At 44.5% G+C, this 25,339-nt stretch overlaps 1 protein-coding gene across 1 annotated transcript in view; it reads left to right on the forward strand.

Annotated features, from left to right (window-relative positions):
- The window catches only part of OTOA (otoancorin), a 291,404-nt gene that overhangs the window by 8,305 nt on the left and 257,760 nt on the right, over window positions 1-25,339 (forward strand). The window contains 2 exon segments of the mRNA XM_069212309.1: window positions 654-818; window positions 10,208-10,443. Of these exon segments, the coding sequence (XP_069068410.1) occupies window positions 654-818; window positions 10,208-10,443 (401 nt within the window).

The raw sequence follows: 25,339 nt of genomic DNA on the forward strand, positions 1-25,339 counted from the left end.
CCTAAAAGTACAATGTATTGTCGGTGCCAAAGCGTGTGGTTTGACTGAATGTTGTGGGAATTTTGACACCATCCTTACCTCACCATGAAAGCCCGCCACCATTTTCCAGTCTTTTACAGACTCATCACGGCCAGACATGGAAGGAGTACAAGCCGCCTTAGATCAGGGCAGTTCTTTCACCACCCTGTCTGGTGGAGTAGGATCCTGCCCTAGCAGTTTAAAGGAGACTATGCCGCTGGCTTGCTGACTGCGTAGAGTACACTGAATATAGTTCCGCGCTGCCACAGGTGCAGATAGGGACCCAATTATTTTTAGGCAAAAATGCTGATACTGCCCTCTTCTGAATCAAGCTCCACCTTCTCTCATAAAGTGACCCTAATATGATGAAGTACTAGTTCTCAGAAATTAGACTTGGCTTGAAGTGTGCTTATCCCCTGTTAGCTGCATTTGCAGTTACACTCAGAGATAATTTATTTTTCAGTGTTCCTTATAAATATCATCACTCACCACCCCTTGAGTGATCCATTCCTGAGGCTTAGATGAGTACCTCGTTGTTGTGTTATCCCACTGTCAAATATCGATGTTAATCTGTAATAAAGTGAAAGTAGTGGACTAGAACATTTCCACGGCATACACAACTGTAAAACCTGCAGTATCGTCATCTGTAATGTTCTCTATAATTACAGAATGCTTTGAAACACTACCTGGAGGATCTACTACATCACCCCAAGCTGCTCCTATCAGAGTTACGTCAGATCAACTCTCAACAGTTCCAGCTGGCCATGAGATATCTCTTCAGTGGCCAAAGGGTGAAGTTTGTAAGTAGTTCCAATTTGCACATCTGAAGTAACCCAGTGACCACAGACATGGAAACGGAATAGTTGAGTAGTTTGTACGGTGACATGTCAAGGTAATGGACTGTGATTTATTCATCATCACCATCAGCTCTAATAACCGATCTAAGCCGTTGTCTAGTTCCAAAGTTCTCCTCCTTCGGACGGTGCTCAACTCCACACTCTATGTAAATTGTGCAGTTTGTGGCATTTACATACTGTGGGCCTCTATGCTGTGCCTTTCACAGACCTCCAGCCATTATTCAGAATTTTCTTCAGTATAAGTTGATCTTGGACCACTAGAGTTTAATTTGTAAAATTAACAAATAAGTAAAATAAAAATGAGTGCGGGTGTCCATGTTTTTTTCTGTAGGGGTACATGGTTTTTCTTAGGTGCCGTGGAATGCCAGGGTTGCAAATAACAAAGCTGTCTGGTCTTGATTCCACCTCATGCCTCATTCTCTCACCATTATCTGCTTCCTTTCTCTTTGTCTCACTTGTAGCTCTTTATTCCTGCTTTCTCTGCTTGTCATTGTTTTCTACTCTTTCATTTCATCCTTCTTTCTACGGTTTCTGCCTTTCACTCTGTTACTCTGGACGATAAAATATGCCCCGCTCAACACATATGAATATTGTGTTCACCACCTGCAACCTCTGGCACAAATTAAGTATTTGTAGACTACATACACACTCCTCGGAGGTTTTTGTTGGGTTGAAGTCTCCATAAAAGGTACTGCCTTTTCCAAATCTAAGTCACTGGATGCAAACTTGCACCCGGTGGTACAGATAATGGGTCAAGTAACCGGGCTGACTATACCGCTGGAGGCGAAATGGCTGTGCTGGGTGTTATGGGAGACGAGGGGTGGCCCAGACATTTGAAGATTTGGTTACAATTGGTGGCTGGCATGGCTAAGTGAAATATAGCGCGGGGATGGGGAATGAGGGACCCTCCGCAGCCCCAGGATTGGGAGAGAGACTTAGTCTGATGCCAAAGGGTGGAACAAGTAATATACAAAAGCAGGGGATGCAAGAAGAAATATGGAAAAATATGGTCCAAATGGGTTACATACAGAGACTCGTCAGAATAGCCTGGAAGAAGTGGTTATAGCTTGGACCCCGGGAGTGGTGGGGAGTAGAAGTGGTAGACCAGGGAATAAGAGATGGTCTAGGTACAGTGGTTTTATTATGTTGGTTGATTTGCGGATAATAATGTGTACCTTGTCTATGCTACTATTACTCTTTAATTGATAGGGGTTCCACTTGTATGCTGAGCTCTGTTTGCAATAAAAAGATTTGAAAAAAAAGCTATAATGACAGGTGTCTGTGAAATGAATGTTGTCACCATGCACATGTGATAGTGGTGAAAACATAATGCAATCTACCAACAAAATTCATAGCTGCAAGGCGTCTCATTGTTAAGTGTGATACCTTCAGGTTTTTCTAGATTTTTTAACCAACTGCATTTTACTCTTGGGGTTTTTGAGCACATAGTTACAAGGTTAATAGCAACATGTTAAGCCCCAGAATACAATGTGATGTATGTTAAAACTCACTTAAAGTGAAACATTTGCCTTGGGACCACTAGCCAGCTATGAATGTCCACACAACAGCAGCTCCACCTTAATGTAGTCAGGCGAAGAGTGCAAAAAAGCAGTAGGACACATTCTTAAAGCATCAATTTTCCAGTGCCTAAGGATGAAGGGCTACAAATTAATGTGGTATAATTCAAAATGTTTTAGGTTTCATAAAGTATTATGCTGTTAGCAGTGTTGACAACACAATCCATGTCATAATATTCAGTAAGGAATAAAGGAATAGGGGAAATACCCCCAGCTGTGTCCAGGATTATGTTTTGTAAAACATTTGAATATAGCACTCTAACTATATCCATCAATAGTAGTTTGAAACCAGACAGAGTCCAGACAGAGAGCGAGTGTGAGAGGTAATGAGATGTGAGAGAGAGTAATGAGATGTGTGAGGGTGCAATGTACAGATATTCCAAGCTTAAAACAGTCTAGAATGAGGGTATTATACACAGGGCCAATGGAAAGACATTACATGCACTATATTACTTCTCATTAACTAAAATAAAGTGCTGTCTAATAATCATTGCAAAAAACATGCTGTGCAAATACTGGAAAACACAGTTTTTTGTCCATTTTGAGGGTTATGCAGCTTAATAAACAACAACAAGCCCTGATTGCAAGAGGTTTGGAAAACACTGAGAAATACCACTATAGACCACAAACAATAAACACTGAAAACAGGGCAACCTAGATATGTTATTTTGCAAATACAATGAGGCCTCTTAAAAATGGGTCTCAGAAATGTAAGTAATTTACTTCACACATAAACATAGGTCTAAGGCAGTGGTTCCCAACCTGTGGTCCGGGGACCCCTGGGGGTCCGCAAAGCCTTCTCAGGGGGTCCGCGACTGCTAAGAAAATTAAAAAATATTAACAAATATTGACAAATTGGGTCCCCAGCTTCCAGTAATGACTCAGGCGGGGGTCCCTGGATTCCAATGATGATTCAGTGGGGGTCCCTGGGTTCCATTAATATTAAAGTGGGGGTCCACAGAAATCAAAAGGTTGGGAACCACTGGTCTAAGGTATTAGTTAGTTTGCTACCAGTGAGCATATGCTTCAGTCACATGGCAATTGCATTTGCCACCTCCTGGACTCAAAGGTGGCATATCAGTGTACAACTAAATGGAGTACAATAATCTAGAATATAACCCTCCCTGGCAGCTGAGATAAGTAAAAACTGCTTTTAAATGTATGCTGTTTGCACGTGTGCATGTGAGAATGAGCTGATGTGGTAGAGAGTGTGCGAATTGTGATTGTGTGTTAATGTGAAAGCAGCTGTGTATGAGTGAACGCATAGGTCAAATGGGGTGTGATGTCACTTCCACTACCCCTAGCTTTTCAGTAAATTGACGTTCATGATCAAATGTGCAAAATACACAGCGTAACTTGTTCATGAAAACTTATCTGACTTGCTGTGAAAAAACAGGGCATTTTGGACAGGGACCCTGCTTCAAGGAACCAAAATACTAGTCGGGTGGCACACTATAGGAATCAGAGAAATTTAGCTTACATGTTTAAGACACACTTTTAATTACATTGGCCACTCTCCTTTCAGAGACCCTCTCCATCTTTTTGATCCCACTTAAAGCTCTGATAGAATTCACTTAAAGTCTGTTGGCTTGTTTATAATGCTGTTGATCTCAATAATCCACCACGTTTATCTCAGCTTTGTCCCAAGTCTGTGGTCATAGAGTCCTCAAAAACTGTAACCCTCTAGGAACTCAAGCCTCTATGTTTGGAATGCCCTTTTATCTGAACCATTCACTCTCAGGAGCAGTGACTTCTTCCTGTACCTGCTTCCTCCTCAGCACCACAACTCAGGCCATCCTCTTTTCCTGTAGAAAGTATCAAAAGACAGAGGCCCTCATTACAACCCTGGCGGTCTGTAGATCACCAGGTCTGCGGTGGCGGTCTCACCGCCGACAGGCCGGCAGTGAAGACCACCACATTATGAATTGTGGAGTTTGGCAGAAGCCAAACCGCCACAACGCCGCTTGGTCTGCTGGTGCAGTCGCACAGACGAAGCCGGCGGTGAGCTCCTCCAGCCCGGCGGCAGGCCTCTGCCTGCCGGACAGATTATGAAGCTACAGACCGCCAAGCTTTCTGTTGTGGTCACACCGCCACGAAAACTCTGGCAGTAACGCACCCAGTGACAGGAATCCCCATTACTGTCACCGGCACACGCACCCCCACACGTCCGCACACATGTAGACGTTCCCCCAACCCGACCACACACTTACACACACCCCCACCCCTTTGCTCACGCATGCGTTCCCATCCCTCGGCATACGCATACATTCACAGAAGACACACCCACTCACTCGCATACATGCAGACACACACCCCCACTCGCTTGCATGCATGCAGACACATAACTCCACTCACTCGCAAACACGCACTCAGACAGCCCCATTCACGTGCACATACATGCACACAAACATTGACATTCAATCACATACACACATGCATTCACCACCCCCTCTGCATTCTCACAGTCATAATACACCCCCCTTTGCATACTCGCACTCACGCACCCACACACATTGACACCCTCCCACCCCCCTTGGACAATCAACTCACCTTTTCCAGCGAGCAGGCTGTCCGGGAGGGGATGGGTCCTGGCAGGTTTGCATCGCCAGCACCACGAAGCCAGCAAGACTCTGCCCAGCCATATTACAGCTCGTAATATGGCGGGCGGAGTCTTGCTGGTGTGGCGCAACCACCTCTTCGGAGTCGGACTTCCGCCCATAAATGGGCAGAAGCCCTCTAATGACTCCTAATATGGCAGTCAGCAGACTGCCAGCACTGTTGGCTGCAGCCGCTTCGGCGATTGTACAAAAAGACCACCAAAGTCATAATGAGCCCCACAATGTCCCCTGACCTTTCCTGAATTACTGTTAACCTCTCCTACAAATAACTCACATGTTTTCAGTCTTATTGACTCTCCTTTCAGGATTGCATTTCGCTGTCTCGCTCCAGTTCCTTTTTGCAACAATCATGACCGAAGATGTTGTTTTACTGCTATAGATATTGTGAACTGATTTATAAAGGTACATAAAAGTAGATGTATTACCTCCATTTGATCCTACCAGGAATTCACAAAAGGATTCCTGGCAGGAGTAAATGGATTTACTACTATTTGTTTGTCTGCCACAAGTATGAAATGGGTGCGACATGGTCATCAAAAGGTGTGATTTGCCTTGAAATTTTTTCAATGTACATAAACAAGCTCTGATTCTAGTCCTTTCCACTTTAGAAACTTACTCCAGAAACTCTCCTACCAGGACTAGATGGGGAATACATCACCCCTAATTTGGTGGGGGTGTAAGGAAAGAGTTTTATCTGGGGGGAAAACTACTTTTCCTAATGAAGAAAAAAACTGAAGAGCAACGTGCAGTTGTGCACAGCACGCTCCATTTAGCTGTGCTTAAATTCACGAGATGTAGATTTCTGTACAGGGGGAATAGGAACCCATTAGAGATGTCACATGACCATCTCAGTAGTATGCTTAAAAACCTGCACCTGACACAGCTCTCCGAAAAAATACAAATACTTTAAGGTGGGGGTGTAAATCTTCGTACACACTTTTATTTTTTTGTTCGTGAATCTGGCCCAGGGTATTTTTATTGAGCTTTATGTATAGTGCATTAACACATTCAAGTGCACTAGTACTATATTAGAATGTTAAATAAGATAGTAATGAATATGAGAGCGTCACCCTGCAAAATTCAGTTCAAATCAGCAGATATTCACTAACATTTTCCCGGTACGTTCCTAACATAAAAAAGCACATAACACTGCTCCTGTAAAAGGTCAAGAGTATGTGCCTTGGGAGCATGGGAAAGTGAAGAGAACACCTCTATAATTAATGGGGCTATGGGACCAGTGACGTAACAAAGACCCCCGCGGTGCCCCCCACAATATCCGATCAGCCTGGGCTCACTCAGCACAGCACCTGGTTTGAGTCCAGAGGGGAGCCCCCGCCATGTTCTTTGCAGGGGGTCCCGCTCCAGTTTTGTTATGCCACTGTGTAGGACAAGGGTTTCTTCTTAGTGAAAAGTACACTTCCTATGGAAAAAAGTTCCATGGGCAAATGTACACTCCTGTGTGATTTACAAATGAGGATTTTCCCCTTAGTGGAAAATCCTTAAATCAATTATGGGAAGGGTGAGTGCTCCTGGAAATCTACTACTGACCCAGATTTCCAGGAATGCACCTAGGTTTGTTTAAGCATCCCTAAAAATTCATTGATCTACTTCTGATTTATGTTTTTTTTTAAACTGGCATTTCTGAATCCAGGACAGATTTAATGCTGCATTTAATCTACGCGTTCTGACACAGGAAACAGTTTTTTTTTTCCACAAAATGAAAACTTGCACCAAATACTACTTACTCCCATTACAGATGGGCATGTATGTATGAGTAACATACACAGGCTTCAGTGTGAACTATGCAGGTATTTTCTTACACTTAAATGATAAAAAGTGGGAATACACTAGTGGGTTGTGTAAGGAAAAGTGTGTTGAGCAGGAAAATTTGCAAGGCGCAGTGGCATTATGCAAGGGAGTGGAAGTATGCAGGAGAGGGTGCAAGGAAATGTAAGATTATATAGGGAAGTGTGCAAAGCAATTGCACAAGGGCAATTGGATTACACTGGAGTGTGCAAGGAAAAGTGGGGCTAAACGGGAGTGAATAAGGATAAGTGGAATCATTCAAATGACTGTGCAAGGGTGTTGTACAAAGAAATGTGGGGTTAAGCAGGGAAGTGAGTGTACAAGGAGCAGGCAAGGCCAGATTACAGAAACAATTGTTTGCTCTTGCGAACGCAGCATTCCAAAGCAGGTGTAATAATTCCCAAAGCAGAACACAAGATTTCATGTTCTATACTCCCCTGCAAATCTGGTGTAAATCACAGAAGCGGCTCCTCCATTAGGGCGGAGGAGCGTCGCCCGCGCCAGCAGTGGCAACTGCAAAACTTTTGTTTAATAATGCTTTATTGAATAAGTTAGCACATATTAGTACAATCAGAAATATATAAAATTGTATTACATATTTCTAAACAAAATCAAAAAAGTGTATTAAACTAGGGAAATATAAAGATAATTGTACCTATAGAAACATTTTAAATACTCAACAGGAATATAATATTGTACTATAAAATACTGACATTGTTGTTATGTTTTTGTAAAGAAATAAAGAGAAGGGAGAAAAGAAAAGAAAATTAAACAATGCAAATTGAAAATCACATATTTATAATAGAGCAACCATTGATTCTAAAAAGATAGTCAAGGAGGTTCAAAAATAGTATTGGCAGTGGTATGAAAGGTATTTTGTTGCAAGAGAAAAGAAATGAGAGGAAGCCATAGCTTGTTTCTTTTCATTAGCAGTTGAGTACCATTAGCATTTGCGCGATCCATTCTGTGATTATAACAAATCAAATTCCACCAAGCGACAACAGATATTTTTGTAGTATCTTTCCAATTAGAAGTTATAATTTGTAGTGCACTAGCAATAAGTAGATCAACAAATTTACCAAGCATAGTCTGGGATTGCCATAAAGAAGAAGTAATACCCCCAAAAATATGTAAGATACTGAAAGGTACATTGGTAGACAAAATCCGATTAACTTTATCCCAAACCTGTTACCAAAAAGTTTGAACTAAAAGGCATTCAATAAACATGTGCATATAGTGACTATTTTCTTGAGAACACGACCAACATTTGTTGTCTGGGGTAAGTTTACATTTATAAAGATCTATAGGAGTATAGTACAATCTGTTATAAAAATAAAATAATGTTTGGGTTGTAGATGCTGAGCGGGATGGTGTGTGCAGTTTTGACCATATTTTTTTCCATGTATATAGAGGAAATTGTTGATTGAAGTCTTGCTGTCATGCTAATTCTATTTTAGACTTTGGTCTCACAGTATAGGGATTTATAAGGGTTTTGTATATAAAGGACGCTTGGACTTGTGAGGAAAAGGTATGAGGTTGGGAGAGGGTCCGTGTAGGAGGGGGTAAATTTGAAGAGTGAGATAACATTTTATAGAGGATATTTTGGAGATATTGGTATTGCACAGCATGATGAGAGGACATGTGAAATTTTTGTTGAATATCTTGAAATTCAAGTAGACCATTATCTGAAATTAAATGATCTAAGTTTATAATACCTTATGTATCCATTTTTTCCAAGCGAGAATTCTATTATTTAATTTTATATCTTTATTATACCGTATAGGAGTTTGTTTGAGATTCTCCTGTGAAAAATGAGAGACAATAAGTAATGGCAGGGCAATAGAGATAGAGTGAGTGAATATTGCAGAGAGGAGGGATTTAGGGGGTTTTGAAAGCCGAATTGCATCTCTGAAAGTAAATGGTGTGGTTTGCAGGTGTTCCAGTTGACTCCAAATGGTGGTTTGGTCCTGAAAGGTGGAAGAAAGAGACATCCATATCTGTTTCAAGACAAAAGCAGAGTGGTATTGTTTAAGGCACGGAGAGTTGATGCCTCCATTTTCTCTAGATTCCTGTAATTTGGTGAATGATATATGTGATTTACGTTTATTCCATAAAAATGTCATAAATAATGTATTTATAGTTTTTTTTTTTAAACTGAGGGAAGTTTCACTGGGAGCATAGAGAAATAAAAAAAATTCTCCCCCACCAAGTTAAATAAAGAGGGTACCATCTATCGGACAATATAGAAATCTTTGACTCTGAGATTTATTCGTATAGTGTCTCTTATAGGGTTAGAGTATAGGATGCCCATGCATTTGATATGCTTAGAGTTCCAAGTAAAGCCAGCATCTTTAAACATGCTGGTTAAACAATAAGCATTTAATGGCAAAACTTTTGATTTGTCTACATTAAGCCTATACCCTGAGACACTGGAGTACTCTTGCAATAAGTGAAAGAATTCAGGGATAGTTTCTTGGGGATTAGAGATAAAAAGCAAAATATCATCTGCATATGATGTGAATTTAATCTCCAAATCTTTATGCTTAAAGCCATAAAAGTTAGATGATCTACATATTTTCTCTAAAAAAGGCTCAAGTGCTAATTTAAATAAAAGAGATGATAACGGACAACCCTGTGTAGTACCTCTATACAGGGGGAAGTATTGGTATTGTTTACCATTAAACAAGATAGACATAGAAAGTGAGGAGTATAAAAGTCTAATAAGTTTAAGAATATGAGGACTGAAACCGTGCATTTTAATGCCCCAAACATGACATCCCAACAAACTCGGTCAAAGGCTTTTTCAGCATCCTAAGTTAATCCATTTGTGTAACTGCAGAAAATCATCTAACCTGCTGTGGGAGACGGTGTAGGGCAAAAATCATCAAATTTTAGTGAGTCCAGCATTAGTGGGAAGGTGGAAAGAGAACGCACTGAGTTTTGTGGGTTAAACAGAAGACAAACTCTCAGACATCCAGTCCATCTTTCCCGACCCCAAAAGGGAAAGCGCAAAGTGACAATTTAATTTATTCTTCTTTCTCGTAATAAGGATTCCACCACAAGACTTCCCCAATGCCTCATTAGCTCACATGTGCCGAATCTTTTCCATCCCTCATTTCTTTGTCACTCATTTGCTTTATTTCTCTTCATTCTCCTTTCCCCTGTTTCTGTTTCTCTCTCTCTTACTCTGGGCCTAAGTCTGTTATGGAAAAATAATTTCTGGTCCCTAAACATGAGTGCTGGTGGGCACCACCTGCAACCACCAGCTCAAATTAAGCCCAGTGATTTCACTAAATAAATTTCTGTAATCCTGGTTTCTTCATGTCCTCAGGGTATACCGGATGTCGTCATGGATTTTGAACTACTGAGAGAGAGAATTCTGCAGAGCCCTGGAGGACTGAGAACCCTTTTTCATTTTACTCTGGACACCTGCCTGCCAGCCCTAAACACGGCAGAATGTGTTGAAATACTAAGCCAGCTCCTCAGGTTATCTTCAGGGCGCTATCTCGAAGCCAGTGTCGTAACAAGGCTACCGAGAGATGTGCAGGAAGAGCCCTTCAGAAACTTGTAAGAGATTATTCCTGACGTGGCTGGCTTTATTTGATCATTAACTGTTTTGTGAGAAAATGTTTGATTTTGTATTTTCTTGTCATGTGGAAGTGGCATATTTCCTATTTTTCAAAATATGTTTCTGAATAGTTTGATATCACGCAAGATGCTTATTTTAATTGAAAATGTGCAAACGTGATACCTACTGTAGATTTTCCTAGTGCCCGTGATGGAAAGTCTTAATTTCTTTAAAGACAGGGGGCGAGTATTACGCTTCTCAAATATTGCTTTGTATTAATAGCAGCAGTCAAGAAAATAACGAACTACAAGTCCCAAGAGCTTTAAAACATTAAGCCAATTGGAGAAAAAACATTATTTTTAACAATGATCAATCAGTACAGTAGAATGTAGATATATGCCTATCTTGACTGCGAACAATCATCTTTTCTTAATTGAAAAGTCAAACAGAGGAATGAAGCATAGGCACAATAAGTAAAACAATGGAAATAGCCAAAATAATAGAAAACGGTTCTTGAAAAAAGTCTAAAATTGAGAACGTAGAAGTCACCCTCTCTGAATACATCATAGGAAGAGATGTTGATTCTGTTGCCGAAGGATGGGAAGCCAGAGGAGTTGAAAGTATGTCAAGATATCCTATGCTGAAGATGATGACACAGGAGTAGACACTGGAAGGGCGGGAAACAAAGCTATTAAAAAAATGTTGCGGAGGGATAATAGTCGCCATGGTGTCTTTAATAAAATTAAGATTTTCCTTCATGTCTTCTAGGAAAATCTACATTTTATGGCAAGACCGGAGGATCCGGTTATGTTTGTTTAAAGCATATCAACAACTACAGAAGAAGCATTATGCATAGGTTTGCAATAAAAAAGTACGAAGGATGGAATTGTTGGACCAATCAGAAAGTCCTCAGGACTGGAACCTGCCCAAAAGACTTTTAATGCCATGGCTCCACTAGAAGAGTGAACTCTAAAAATAGAAGTATATATGGAAGGAAGGAAAATAATATGCTGAGTGTATGAGGACGTTCTGAGATGGTTGGTTGGTCTTTTGTTCATATACTTTCAAGCAATTACCAACACACAACTGAGGTTAATTTGGAAAATAAGGATAAAACACTGTAGTAAGTTTTGTTTTAGTGTGTCTAGAAGTATTTAAAGCAACACCTGTAGGAGTGAAAGAACATGAAGAAATATTTACCCTTTACATCAAAAATATGTTTCATTGAAATCAAACCTAACAGCATTGTTAGCTTGGCAGAAAGAAATAAAAATTTGCGGAACCAAATTAAAATCGCACAGTTGACTATATTTAGGCAGAGGAGGATTCGAAAATGTTACTGCCTTTAACAGACGATGAACAAATGGGTGTTCTCCAACTGGTTTACCGTTGACATGGGGGAGATTTGCTGAATTTGCTGATTGATACAAATTCTCTTTGCGATAGGATTTGCCCTCACAAGCTAAAGAAGCTAAAAAGTTAAAAATTAAGATGATATCCGTTGAAAAGGGAGTCATAGATTTTCCCATACACCATCTTGACCAAACAATCCAGACTGTTTTTCAAGCTTTGGTGGTGCGTGGGCCCCATGATTTGCTGATATACTGTACATCTTCTGACAAAATGTTAAAATGAAATTGAGGTGACCTCTTACCTTTCAAGCAGAAAGCAAAAGATTGTTGTCTAGCATCAATTTGTGTCTGCGGCCTTCTGGATCTAGGAGGAGATTGGGGAAGGAAGGCAGTAGAACAGGGAAGTCTGTTGAGTTCCAGGAGAGGAGAATACAATACCTGAGATTACCAAAAGGGAACTACTATTTGATAGGAAAGTAACTCTAGGGGCATGGTTACCCCCACTTTTTGCATGTCTGTCAGTGTGTTTAGACTGTTTTCACTGGGATCCTGCTAACCAGGACCCCTGGGATTGTGCTGTCTCCTCCAAAGTCGGTTATCCTGGTACCGCTTTACACCCCACAATTGGCATACTGGTGTACCCCTTTAAGTCCCAAGTGTATGGTACATAGGTACCCAGGGTATTGGTACACCAGGGGACCCCCATGGGCTGCAGCATGCATTATGCTACCAATGGGAGCCCATGCAAACTGTGTCTGAAGGACTGCCATTGCAGCCTGCGTGAAAAGGTGCATGCTCCCTTTCACTGCTGGTCACTGCACCAGCTCACTGTAAGTCACCCCTATGGCAGGTCCTTTCAGCCCAAAGGGCAGGGTGCAGGTCCCTGTGTGTGAGGGTACCCCTCTGGCACTTCATCCCTGCAAGAACAGTCTCTCCTCTGCTGCTCCAGTGGTGTAGCACTCCTCTCCAGGTATGCTGATTGGGCCTCACTGCAACTTACTGTGACTACTGCCAGTGGGTTGTCCATGGGGACTGTGACTGCTTCTGCTGGCCCTTCCAACTGCTGAGAGTCAGCCCAGACTTCTCACCAAAGGTTGAGTCCCCAGGACGATGCTGGTTCTCTTCAGCCTTGCAACTCTTCTTCTGCCCTGGTTTGCATTTGCCAAGGCTTCTTAGTAGTCCCCGTGACTGCTGACCCCTCTGCGACCCTACGACTGCCATGGGACATCATCTGCCTGACTCTGGGGACCCCTCTGCAGCTCCCAGACTCCACAGCTGGTCTTCATTCTCCTTGGTCGACACAGATCTTCAACCACAGAAGGGTGGGCAGAGGCTCCTGCCCCGTCTGGACACTTCATTGCGGACTGGACTCTGTACCCTTCTTTTGCAGGTCCTCTTCTTCCAGAATCCACGTTACGGTTCCTCTGGTCTGGTCCTGTTATTGCAAAATTCCTTTTCTAAGTCCCCATGTTAGCCTATGGGAAAACCAGGTAACTTACCGCTGCTGTCCTGGTCTTTGGGGGTCATCTAAGTACTCACCTCTTCAGGTTCCGAGTTCTTCCAGTTCCCGACTAACTACTCCACATCCTTCGGTGGGGGACCTAAATTTGCATTCCATATGGTCAGGCCCTCCCATCAGGGAGCTAGCTATTTTCTGCTATTCTTACCACTGCTTGTTCTTTCTTATGCTAATTCCTAACTATTACTGTATATATATTTAGTGTGTACTTACCTCCAGTCGGAGGACCTCCTATAAGTCATCTAGTTTAGTGTTAACATAATAAAGTACCTTTATTTTTGCAACACTGTGTGGTTCCTTTCAGGTGTGATAAGTTGCTTTGTGACTAGTGTGGTATTGCAAGTGCTTTACACACCTTCTAGATAAGTCTTGACTGCTCACCCACAGCTACCTCTAGACAGCCCTGGCTTCCTAGACACTGTCTTCATTCACTAATAGGGGTTGCTTGGACCTAGTATAAGGTGCCAACACCATAGGTGTCCACCACACACCAGGCCAGCTGCCTACACTATTGTCAACATTTCATTGTGACTTCTGATTTAGGCTAGCACCCTGCAGATCATCATAAAATGACTTGGGCTAGCACCCTGTTGATCATGATTAAAGGGGGGAAAGCATAATTGACCCCTTGGGTCCAGTCTTGGAGAAAACGTTCTGGTGCAAGGGCCAACTGATCTGGTCTCCACCTGTAAAACTGTGGAAGTTGAGCATTGAGTCTGAAGGAAAAAGATCTATTTGGAAAGTTCCCCATTTGAACCAAAGTTTCTTGAAGATAGAGCAAGAAGTGTCCAGTCGATGGAGTCGCGTAGGCGATGGAAATGCCAATCTCCGACTGAATTGAGAGAACCTGGAAGATATTCCGCTCAGACAGATAGTTTGTGAGTAGGACAAAACTTCCAGAAACTTTTCACCAGTTCTGCTAGAGGTTTGATGATTGATGTAACAAACTGCTGTGAAGTTGTCCATGAACAGGAGAATAGAACATTTTAGTTTGTTTTTCCAAGACCTTGGATTGCAATGGAGCCTGCAAGCATCTCTAAACCATTGATATGCCATTTTGACTCTTTCAAAGACCATGTACCCCCCGCCGAGATCTGACCATACCGGGCTCCCCTGCCTGCCAAGCTTGCATCAGATTCTAAGACAAGATCTGGGGCCGAAGTGAAAAGTGTTCTTCTGTTCCATGCATCCAAATGGTCTATCAATCATTAAAGTTCCAGGCGAGATTTGTAATCTAAAGGGATAACGTTGGAATAAGATAGGCCTTTGCGAAGATGTCTTATTTTTAGCCTTTGGAGGGCTCAATAACGAAGAAGACCATGTAAGATAGCCTGAATTGACGAGGACAAAAGTCCCACAATCCTTGCTGGATTTCTGAGTGCTATGGAGTATGGGTGACTTCTGATATGATGGAGTTCAATTTTGCTAGAGGAAAGTGGAGAGACACACTATACAAATTGACCAAAAAGCCCAGAAACTCCATTTGTTTGGAAGGAATAAGGATAGATTTCTCCTTGATTAGAAAACCAAGATCTTGTAAAAGGGAACAAGTGGTTTGCAGATGGGATTACAAGGACTGAAAGTTTTGGCCCATAAGAAGAATGTTGTCTAAATAAATTATTAATCAAAAACCTTGAGATCAGAGATGAGCAGTTCTGGTTTCATGACCTTTGTAAAGATAGATAGACAAAAAGGAAGGGTGGTTTCCCTTGCCACTGGAATTGTAGGTATATCCTGAAACCTGGATGAATAAAAATAATGATACCCATTTCGCAAATCTAACTGGACCACCCATTCTTTCTGTAATAAAGAATCGCAGAGATGAGGAATGGTTTCCATCTTGAAATGGCGATAAACAAGAAATTTGTTGAAATCCCATAGATTTATGACCAGTCTGATTTTCTTGTTCTTCTTTTGAACTAAAAATAAACAGCTGAGAAAACTATAAGGATGAAGGAGGGTTTCTTGTATTGCCTGTTTGTGAAGAAATGACATTTCTTCTTGATTAGGGAGGGAACATGTTGTTTGAAAACTCTAGAGGGGTAGGGGGATGAGTTTGAAAAGGGATTCTTGTAAAGCTCTATTGAAGAACCCTGAACTGTGTTCAGGACCCAAGGATACATTGTTATTGGTTGCCGTTTGCTGAGGAAAAAATCTTAAACAACTCCCTATGATATGATGGCCTGAAGGAAGACTTACATGTGGGTTTTTCACTTTTGTGAGACCTGGATCCACAACCTCAGAATCCTCTGCTTCTTTGAGGGTAGAACTGAGGTTGGCATTCTTGGATGTTGTAGGAGGAACCTCTGGAACCTTGGTTTCTGTAGGAACGGCCAGCAAAGTGGTTCCTACCTCTGCCGGCCTAGGTAAAAACTCATTGGCTGAACACCTTTTTTAAAGATTGTTGCGCTTTATCTAAATAAGCAAATGTGGAAACGTATTTACTGAGATCCTCAATAAAGGAATCACCAAATAATAGGCTCTGAGCTTTCAATCAGGGATCCATAAATGCTAAATTTGCTAATTTAGGATCTAATTTCAAAAGAAGACCCTTGATCTTTTGTGTGCAATAGGAGCATTAGCGTTCCCCAGTAAATAAAAGACTCTTTGAGCCCACATAGACAGTTCTTCAGCATTGACTGACAAACCTTGTATTCTGGCTGTTTCTCCCAAATCCAGTATACATGACAATGGGCCTATAATGTCCAACATTTTATCTTGACAGGTGGATCAAGCTTTATATCTACACCTTTTCTTAGTTCTTTACCGAATTCACAGAAAAAGATTAACATGTTGGGATCAATAGATGGGGTTGCAGTAATATTAGAAGTAAATGATGGTCTGGGCACTCAGACTTTAATTTAGATCTTGTTTGTTTGTCAAGAGGTAGGCATAGGTGGCTGGACATATATTCTCCGACATGACAAGAAGGAAACAGCTTTGTAGAGTTAAGGTGATGAATTGTCTTAGGGTCAAACACAGGCCCTCCAAATCAAAAATTGTCTGTGAATTCAAAAGGATCACTGGGATTAACAGCACTTTCTTTTTCTTTTGTTTGGGGTCCAGCCAACAGTCAGAATCATCGTACAAATGGAAATCTTCATCTGTATCCTGAATAGCAGTGAGAATTAGCAGGAGGTCTTGAAGGAACGACATCCTCTACCCTTTGTGAGGTATTCTCACTGACGAAAAGCGCAGATTTTGATTTTTTACTAGGCATCCCTTTTGCCATGGGAGATGAGAAGCATTTTGTAATAAAAGACACTGCAGCTGACATAGCTTTGTGCTTTCTGCATTCCCCCCCTCGGAATGGGCCAACTTTTTTGGCATCATAATATTAATAACAGTATTTACATTTTTTTTAATAAATAGAATTAGATACAGCCTAATCAATAGAGGATTCAATAAAACCATCCAAATTGTGAAATTCCTCTCCAGTATTAGCCTCCCCAGGAAATATAGACATAATGTTGGGATCCATGGTAGTGAAGCTAGATATAGGGAAAAGGATGGATAAAATGGTAACTGAAATGTTAAAATAGTAGCAAGTAACCGGGGATGGGCCTTTCCTCAGAAATGGGCTGTCCTGGCGGCAAGTGGGTGGAGAAAGAAGAAGGCTGTGCCCCCGAGGGTGTTGTCAGTGGCTCCGACGCTGAGAGGCAGCACAGAGCAAAAACTGGAGCTTAATTGTAGCAAGAGTAGAGAATATGCACCAAACCTGACAGTGGGAATAGATGAGAAATAGAGTAGGGGAAACAATTTGCTAAATGCTGGTGAACCTGTGAGGAACGCTGAGCAGTAACACACTCTGTAATAACGCAACTGCCTGAGGAAAAGGCTTTAGGCCGCTGTCGCCCAATGCCCTGAACAAGCGGCTCAAGTGAAGAGTTGAGGGGGGGAGCGCATGCTCACTATGCGGAAAGAATAATAACTAACCTTGTAATAAAGAAGGAGCAACCTTTTAAATTTAATCATGCACAATAAACTATAAAAAACAAAGCCTACAATGATAAATTCATTCAACAAGGTCGTTGTTAGAACTAATGTTTTTCTCCCATTGGCTAATTATTTTTAAGCCTCATGGGACTTGTAGTTATTTTCTTGACTGCTGCTATTATTATAAAACAAGAGTGGAGAAGCATAATAGGAGCCTCCAGCCTTGCCATAAAATTGTAATGCAAGCTGATAAGATTGTCTTGTACCTCTAGTGTGTATTTTGGGATTTAAAAATTTTCATAAAGGGCCTGGTTAAGGAAATATTTTTCACATTCTGCCCGCAAGGATCAAGAAAAGTGGGCGTGTACCTGAACCTCTATGCAGTGGCGTAACACAAAATGATGATGGGCTCCCAGTGTATCCCATATCTTACAAGTATTCATTGGCCTTTGGCTGAAAGCAGCCCTCCTGAAGAGTTGCGGTCCCACCATGAAGGGTTGGGGCCCCCCAGCTCTGCCGGGGCCAACATTACACCCCTGGCTCTATGCATGCGCTTCCGTCTTGAAACTGTGTGCACAACATCTGCTTTCGCGGCCTGGCCCCCCTACTTCCTGCAAAGTCTGATTTTGAATCAAGACTTGCAGCCAAAACTATAAATCCACTTTTTTAATTAGTTTCATAGCAGATACAATTACACAAATCTGCAGTGCCACTCAGTTGAGGAATATGATAATGTGAAGAAGGTTCATCCTCTTGGCTGTGGCTTTACAAGGTGTTCTCAACACATAATATGGATAAGAAAACACAAGCGCATTTTTTCAGTTCTACCCAATATCACATCTTGTATGCACCAGAAAATATCCCTCACCTCAGACCAAAATATACTTGTGACTGTTCCTCAGCATCCCATTTGAGATGTCATCAGTGATGACATTTACGATACCATGAGTGATGTATAAATGTGAGGTCTTGAGCAGTGCATTTATGACATCACTAATGACACATCAAAGTACAAATTAGCTCAGGGGCATATGAGGCAAAATTAATGCCATCACAGAAACAATTCCCTTAGATGTAGAAGGCATAGGTTATCTACCACACTGACCCTATACCATACACTTCACTGGTAGCATAGTTCACATTAACAATTAACCACTGATATATGGGAAACCCTTATTGCATATGGTGTCCATGCTGTATACAGCTGTTCAGAGAAAGCCAAGTTCTTAAAAATACTGAATGCAGGTTCCAAAAGGAATGCCCTACAAAGGACATCTTTTGTCTGAATCAAACCCCTGACAGTCACCGAACATGCAATGACAGTAGAAGTTGATATGACTAGAAAAGGGGTTGCTGGAAACAGTATTAACTCTATGGAGAGACTTTACTCGGTCCCACACTGTTTGCAGACAGTAAAACTCTAATGAGAAATACACTACAGAGTAAGGAAAAGTATCTACTCAGAACAGTGCACACTCTATGCAACACTTGGCAAGACAGATATTATTAACTTAAAATAAGCAAAGTGTGACTGCGCTAAAGATTATACTACCTTCAAACTGTAATGAAAATCTTACACATACACCAGCTTCAGAATGCAAAACAAACACATGTACATAGCTTAATACCTGGTGCGCACAGTTTTCTATGTTACATAAGAGTTGTCATGATGAGACAATTCTGTCTAATAACTCAAGGCTGCTTACAACACTTAGGCCCTTATTATGACATTGGCGGTAAATCCCATTTACCACCATGCTGACTGCCGCCAACATACCGGTGGCGGTGGATATCCGTTCACCATATTATGACACACATACCAAACTGTCACTATTCAGCCACAGACACAAGTCCGCCACACCAAAGGTCAGTGATAAACTGGCAGTACCAAAACCCACAACGTTACACCAAAAGAACATCGCCCGCAACATTATGACCCACAAATCACCATGGCGGACATTCAATGGCAGTAAACCATTGGCGGTACATACCGCCACGCTCAAAATACACACACAGATACAAAACACCACATTGGACAGTTCAAACTACACACACCTGACACCCATACACACACCACACCCACACCACTATAAAACACACACCCACATTACCCACAACCCTTTACCAATACAAACCATTGCCAACAGAGAGAGACAGCAAGAGTACTCACACAACCAGAACCACATACCACCATCACCTATACACCACCCATGCCACTTACATCACACACCCTAACACATCACCCTACACACCTTCACCCAGACCACTCACAATCCACCCATGGCATCACAACGACACCCCAGATTATCTGAGGAGGAGCTAAGGGTCTTGGTGGAGGAAATAATCCGGGTAGAGCCACAGCTATTTGGATCACAGGTGCAGCAGATATCCATTGCTAAAAAGATGGAGCTATGGCGGAGGATCGTGGACAGGGACAGCACCCCAGAACAAGGGATGACATCAGGAAGAGGTGGAGCAACCTACGGGGGAAGGTACGTTCCATTGCAGCAAGACACCAGCTCACAGTACAGAGGACTGGTGGTGGACCCCCACCTCCTTCCCCACAACTAACAACATGGGAGTAGCAAGTCTTGGCAATCATGCATCCTGAGGGCCTGGCAGGAGTAGCAGGAGGACTGGACTCTGGTAAGTCAACTCTCTTTTACTATCACCCCCCTACCTGCATGCCATCACATACCCCAACCCCACCCTCACTCCCATCACTCCCACACACCCCACCATCACAACCCACTCATCCCAATGCCAAGCCCAGCATGCACCACCAATGCATGGACACCACTCACAGATCTGCATTGACACCTATCACTAAGGCATGCACACTCAAGAATCACCTAGCCCACCCCATAACAACTCACACATTGAAAAGCTGCCAGGGCCATAACAACCATAGAGGGCAACCCACCCATGCACAATATGTCACACACAGAAATAATAACACTGCATAAATATCCCCACAGGTATCCCAGCCAATGTCACAAGAGAAGAGGTGCCAGCAACATCCAGTCCCCCCACAGAAGAGGCCCACAGTGATGACAGTGACTCTCCTCGCCTGGATCTGAATGACCAACCTGGTCTATCAGGGACCTCCGGGCAGTCGGTTACACAGGCAGAGTCTCACATCACCACAGAGCCTCCCCCCTCAGGAAACACCACCACAGCACCTAACCAGTGTGCCCATACCTCGGTCCCCAGGACATGTCAATCAGCAGTGTGTCCACCACTACAGGGACCCAAGGGCACACCACAAACGCAAGACAATCATGGACCTGGGGTCAGTGGTCACACAGTTCAGGGGACAGAGGCACAGGACAACAGGAAAGTTAGGAGGACTGCTGTGCGCCAGGGGGAGGACAGGCCCAGGGAACCGACTCTCCAGGAGGCACTCACTGCAATCCTGGGACCATACCAACATTCCCAGGATACGCTGGGCCAGATCCTGGACAACATGCAGGAGAACAGGCAGCTGCAGGAAGGATAGTACCTAGGGATCAGGGAGGACTTCAAGTCCATTTACATCACTCTGGTCTCCATTGCAGGGGTGCTGGCAGACATGGCCAACATTATGAGGGAGGCAGTGTCACACCAGCAGGCCCCTGCCACCAGCCAGACTAGTCAACAGCCCTCCACCTGCGCTGCCGTTAGTGGACAGGAGGCCCCGCCACAGGACCCACAGGCCACCAGCACCCCTCCCCCTGCAGAAGGCGAACCACCCCACAAATGTTCCCTGCAATCCAGGCAGAAGCCAGAGACTATTGCCAAGACCCCGCCAGAATATAAGACCCTCCTGATTGTCACCCTTGTGTCCCACTCTGTCACACTGTCCACCTTGAACTGCCATTGGTCCTCTTCCTATGCCCCCTTGGACAATGCACCTGTGCTACCAATAGACTGGACTCTACCCTGGACATTCCTCCATCATCAACCCAGCCCATTGCACTTCCCACTTTTCTTCAGAGCACTGCAATAAACACACTTTGAAAAAATACAGGTATGGAGTATGTCAAATGACTTAAGTATGTATTCATTTAACAAGGTTTAAACATTGCAATTCAACTGTACAGTAATGTATACAAAGGAAAGACCTGTAGTTGGCTGCAGTGAACACACCAGGAGCAATAGTGGGGCACCAATATCTGCAAAAAGAATTGACAAAGGGTACAGTGAGCGGGCAGAGACGTGGGAATTCACAGCCAGCCAGTGACAATGTCAAACACAAAGCTGTCAATAAAATGTGAATTTACACTGTCTTACCTGTGTGTCATTGGAAGTATTGTCTAATCACTGCAGTTCTGTTGTCCTCATCCTCATCCTCTGCCTCCTCATCTTCCCTGTCCACAGGGTCCACAGCTGCACCACAGCCATCTCCAGCCTCCTTCTCCTGCAGAAAAGGCACATGGCGTCTCAAGGCAAAGTTGTGCAACATGCAGCATGCCATGATTATCTGGCAGACCTTCTTGGGTTAGTAGCACAGGGATCCACGTGTTAGATGGAGGCACCGAAACCTGGCCTTCAGGAGACCAAAGGTATGTTCTATTATCCTTCTTGTTAGCCCATGTGCCTCATTGTAATGTTCCTATGCCCTTGTCCTGGGATTCCTCACAGGGGTCAGTAGCCATGAGAGGTTGGGGTAACCAGAGTCACCTGCAAATATCGAGGGACAACTGTTAGCCACACACTATGCCATACGACCCACACCATACCCATTCACCAACATACACTGGGTGGGAACCAGGGCTCACCTATTAGCCATACCCTGTGCCTCTGTAGTTGGGCCATCACATTTGGGATGCTGCTATTCTTCAGGATAAAAGCATCATGCACCGAGCCTGGATACTTAGCACTGACATGGGAGATGTACTGGTCCGCCAAACACACCATCTGCACATTCATCGAGTGAAAATGTTTTTGATTTCTGAAGACCTGTTAATTTTGCCAGGGTGGGGGGACAAATGCAATATGTGTTCTGTCAATCACCCCAATTATGTTGGGGATATGTCCCATTGCATAGAAGTCAGCCTTCACTGTGGCCAAATCCTCCACTAGGGAGAAAACAATGTAGCTGCACACGTGTTTAATCAGGGCAGACAACACTCTGGTCAGCACTATTGAGAACATTGGCTGTGACATTCCTGCTGCCAAGCCCACTGTCACTTGGAAAGAACTAGTTGCCAAGAAATGGAGCACTGATATCACTTGCACAAGAGGGGGGATCCCAGTGGGGTGACAGATACCAGATATCAGGTCAGGCTCAAATTAGGCACACAGCTCTGTGATTGTGGCCATGTCAAGTCTGTATGTGAGGATAATGTGCCTGTCCTCCATTGTTACCAAGTCCACCTGGGGTCTGTACACAGGGGATGTCTCCATCTCCTATACATCCGCAGTGGTTGCAATCTATTGGGCAAAAGAGTGATGAGCCGGTCATAATCTGTACATAGTAGCCACTACAGTTCAATGCATGATGTGAATTTCTAATGTATTAGTGGCATATGTCTTGAATGTACAATTGTGATCTGTGACGCAGTTATGATCCATGGTCTATCCCCCCACCGAAATGGCGTCTGCCTGTCCTGTATGGAGGGACAGGTGAAAGTGAGGTAATTCCGCTGATGTGCGCTGTTGCCGGAGGCGGTCGGGTACTGCCGTGCAACTCCTCATTGGTTATTATTAAGCCCTATGGAATACAGTGGCCAATGGTAATGTACCCCGGTGGTGACGGTATGCACCGCCACGGACGTCACCGCCATTTTTTTATCTGTTCACTCACTTGCTACCTGACGTTCAACAGGAGAGGACCTACACTGCATGTGCTGCTGTGGCGTGTGTCTGGAAACTACCATGGCCCATGTGACTGGGGAAAGCTCCACTGCCTTCACCTCAGCGGAGTTGGAGAGACTAGTGGATGGGGTACTACCCGAGTACGGACTGCTGTATGGGCCTCCAGAACAACAGGTGAGTACACTGTGAGCATGATGCCTGGGGCATGAATGCATGGAGGGGTGTGTGTGAAGGCCTCATGTAGGGGGGGTTGGTGGATGGGCCCTGGGCAGCGTGCAGCATGTATCCTGGGCCATGTCTATGCGTAAGGGGATGGGAGGGCTATGGTGGGCCATGAGTGTAATAGGCAGAATGGTCTAAATAATACCTTTCCCTGTGTACATTTCCTCTGCAGGTCAGCACACATCAAAAGAAGGGTATATGGCATTCCATTGCCAAGGACGTGTGGACCCTGGGGGTCTACAGCAGGCAGAGCACCCACTGTCGGAAACGGTGGGAGGACCTGAGACGCTGGGCACGCAAGACGGTGGAGGCCCAGCTGGGGATGGCCTCCCAATGAGGAAGGGGTGCCAGACCAAACCTGACCCCCCTGATGGCTCGCATACTGGCAGTGGCCTATCCGGAGCTGTGTATCCTTTGTCTCTCCCCCCCCGTTTTGTTTTGTCATCCTGTCCTTATGTGCATTAGCATCATCTGGTGGAGAAGCAGAGGCGCCAGCGACGGAGGGAGCTGCATCCCATAGGACCCAGGAGGCAGAGTCCACCGACGCTGAGGGCACCAGTGGGACGGAGGGCGAGGGGAGCACCACTGCAGAGACTGGAGGGGACAGTTCGGACAAGGATACCTCCTCCAATGGAAGCTCCCTGGTGGTGACGGCCACCTCTGTGCCCACCCCAGCTACAGGTATAGCCGCCACCCCGTACCAGCACCGCCCTCCCAGCAGCCCCTCAGCGAGTTACCCGTGCCCGCTCACCCAGGAGGGTGGGCATCTCCTTCGCCCCAGGCACCTCACGCCCTGCCCCAGTTAGCCCTGCTGCCCTGAGTGAGGAGGCTATTGACCTCCTGTGATCCATCTCTGTTGGGCAGTCAACCATTGTGAATGCCATCCAGGGGCTGGCAGCCCAAATGCAACAGTCCAATGCATTTCTGGAGGGCATTCCCACTGGCTTGGCGGCCCAACAGAGATCAATCCAGGCTCTGGTCACCTCTCTGATGGCAGTCATTGTCCCTGTTTCCACACTCCCCCGTCCAACCTCCTCTACCGAATCCCATTCCCCTCAGCCCCAACCTATCCCAAACACACAGGCAGACGAGCATGCACACAAGACAACACACAAGAGTGGCACAGACAAACACAGGCACCACACATCATCCCACAGGCACTCACACAAACACCATCCAGAATCAGACATACCAACACCCACTGCCTCCACTGTGGCCCCCTCCTCCTCCTCCACCTACCTCCCAGTTGCATTGATACTCACACCTGCACGCACTATGTCCTCATCCTCTACCTCCATCACCAGCACACCAATCAGAACACACACTTCACTGGGTGTCACCACCCCAACAGCCATGCACACGTCCCCTGTGACCTCTCCCACTGTGTCTGTGCCCCCTCCTCTGAAAGTACACAAATGCAAGCACTCAGACACCCAAAAGCCATCCACCTCACAACAGCATCCAGCCCATGCACCTGCACCCAAACACAGCAGATAGACACCTCCTGCAACCACTTCCTCTTCCTCCACTCCCAGACCTTTTCCCTCTTCCCGCCCCTATGTCCCTAAGCAGCTTTTACTCCTCACCATTGTCCTCTTCCCTACCCCTCCATCCCCGTCTTTCACATCTGGGCAGGGTGTGTAAAACCTAGGCAAGCACCCCAGCCACCCAGTCAACTGGCCCAGTAATGTCCCCAGCAACTTGTGGTGGGAAGGGATCACGGGCACCAGGCAGCCACACGGAAAGAGTGCCTGCCCCAAGTGCTGCCAGGAAGTTCAAGGTGCCACCCCCAGCTGCTACTGTGAAGGTAAAGGTGCCACCCACAGCTGATACTGTGAAGGTAAAGGTGCCACCCCCAGCTGCTGCCAAGAGGAGCAAGGAGACAGAGGAGCAAGGAGCCATCCCCAGCTGCTGCCAAGAGGAGCAAGGAGCCATAACCAGCTGCTGCCAAGAGGAGCAAGGAGCCATCACCAGCTGCTGCCAGGAAGGGCAAGGGGCCTGCACCCGCTGACAGAAAGGACAAGGGGGCCTGGTGCTGGGACTCAGTCAGAGACCCCACCCCCAACC

The sequence above is a fragment of the Pleurodeles waltl genome, chromosome 10, assembly GCF_031143425.1.
Source record: "Pleurodeles waltl isolate 20211129_DDA chromosome 10, aPleWal1.hap1.20221129, whole genome shotgun sequence".
Lineage (NCBI taxonomy): Eukaryota > Metazoa > Chordata > Amphibia > Caudata > Salamandridae > Pleurodeles > Pleurodeles waltl.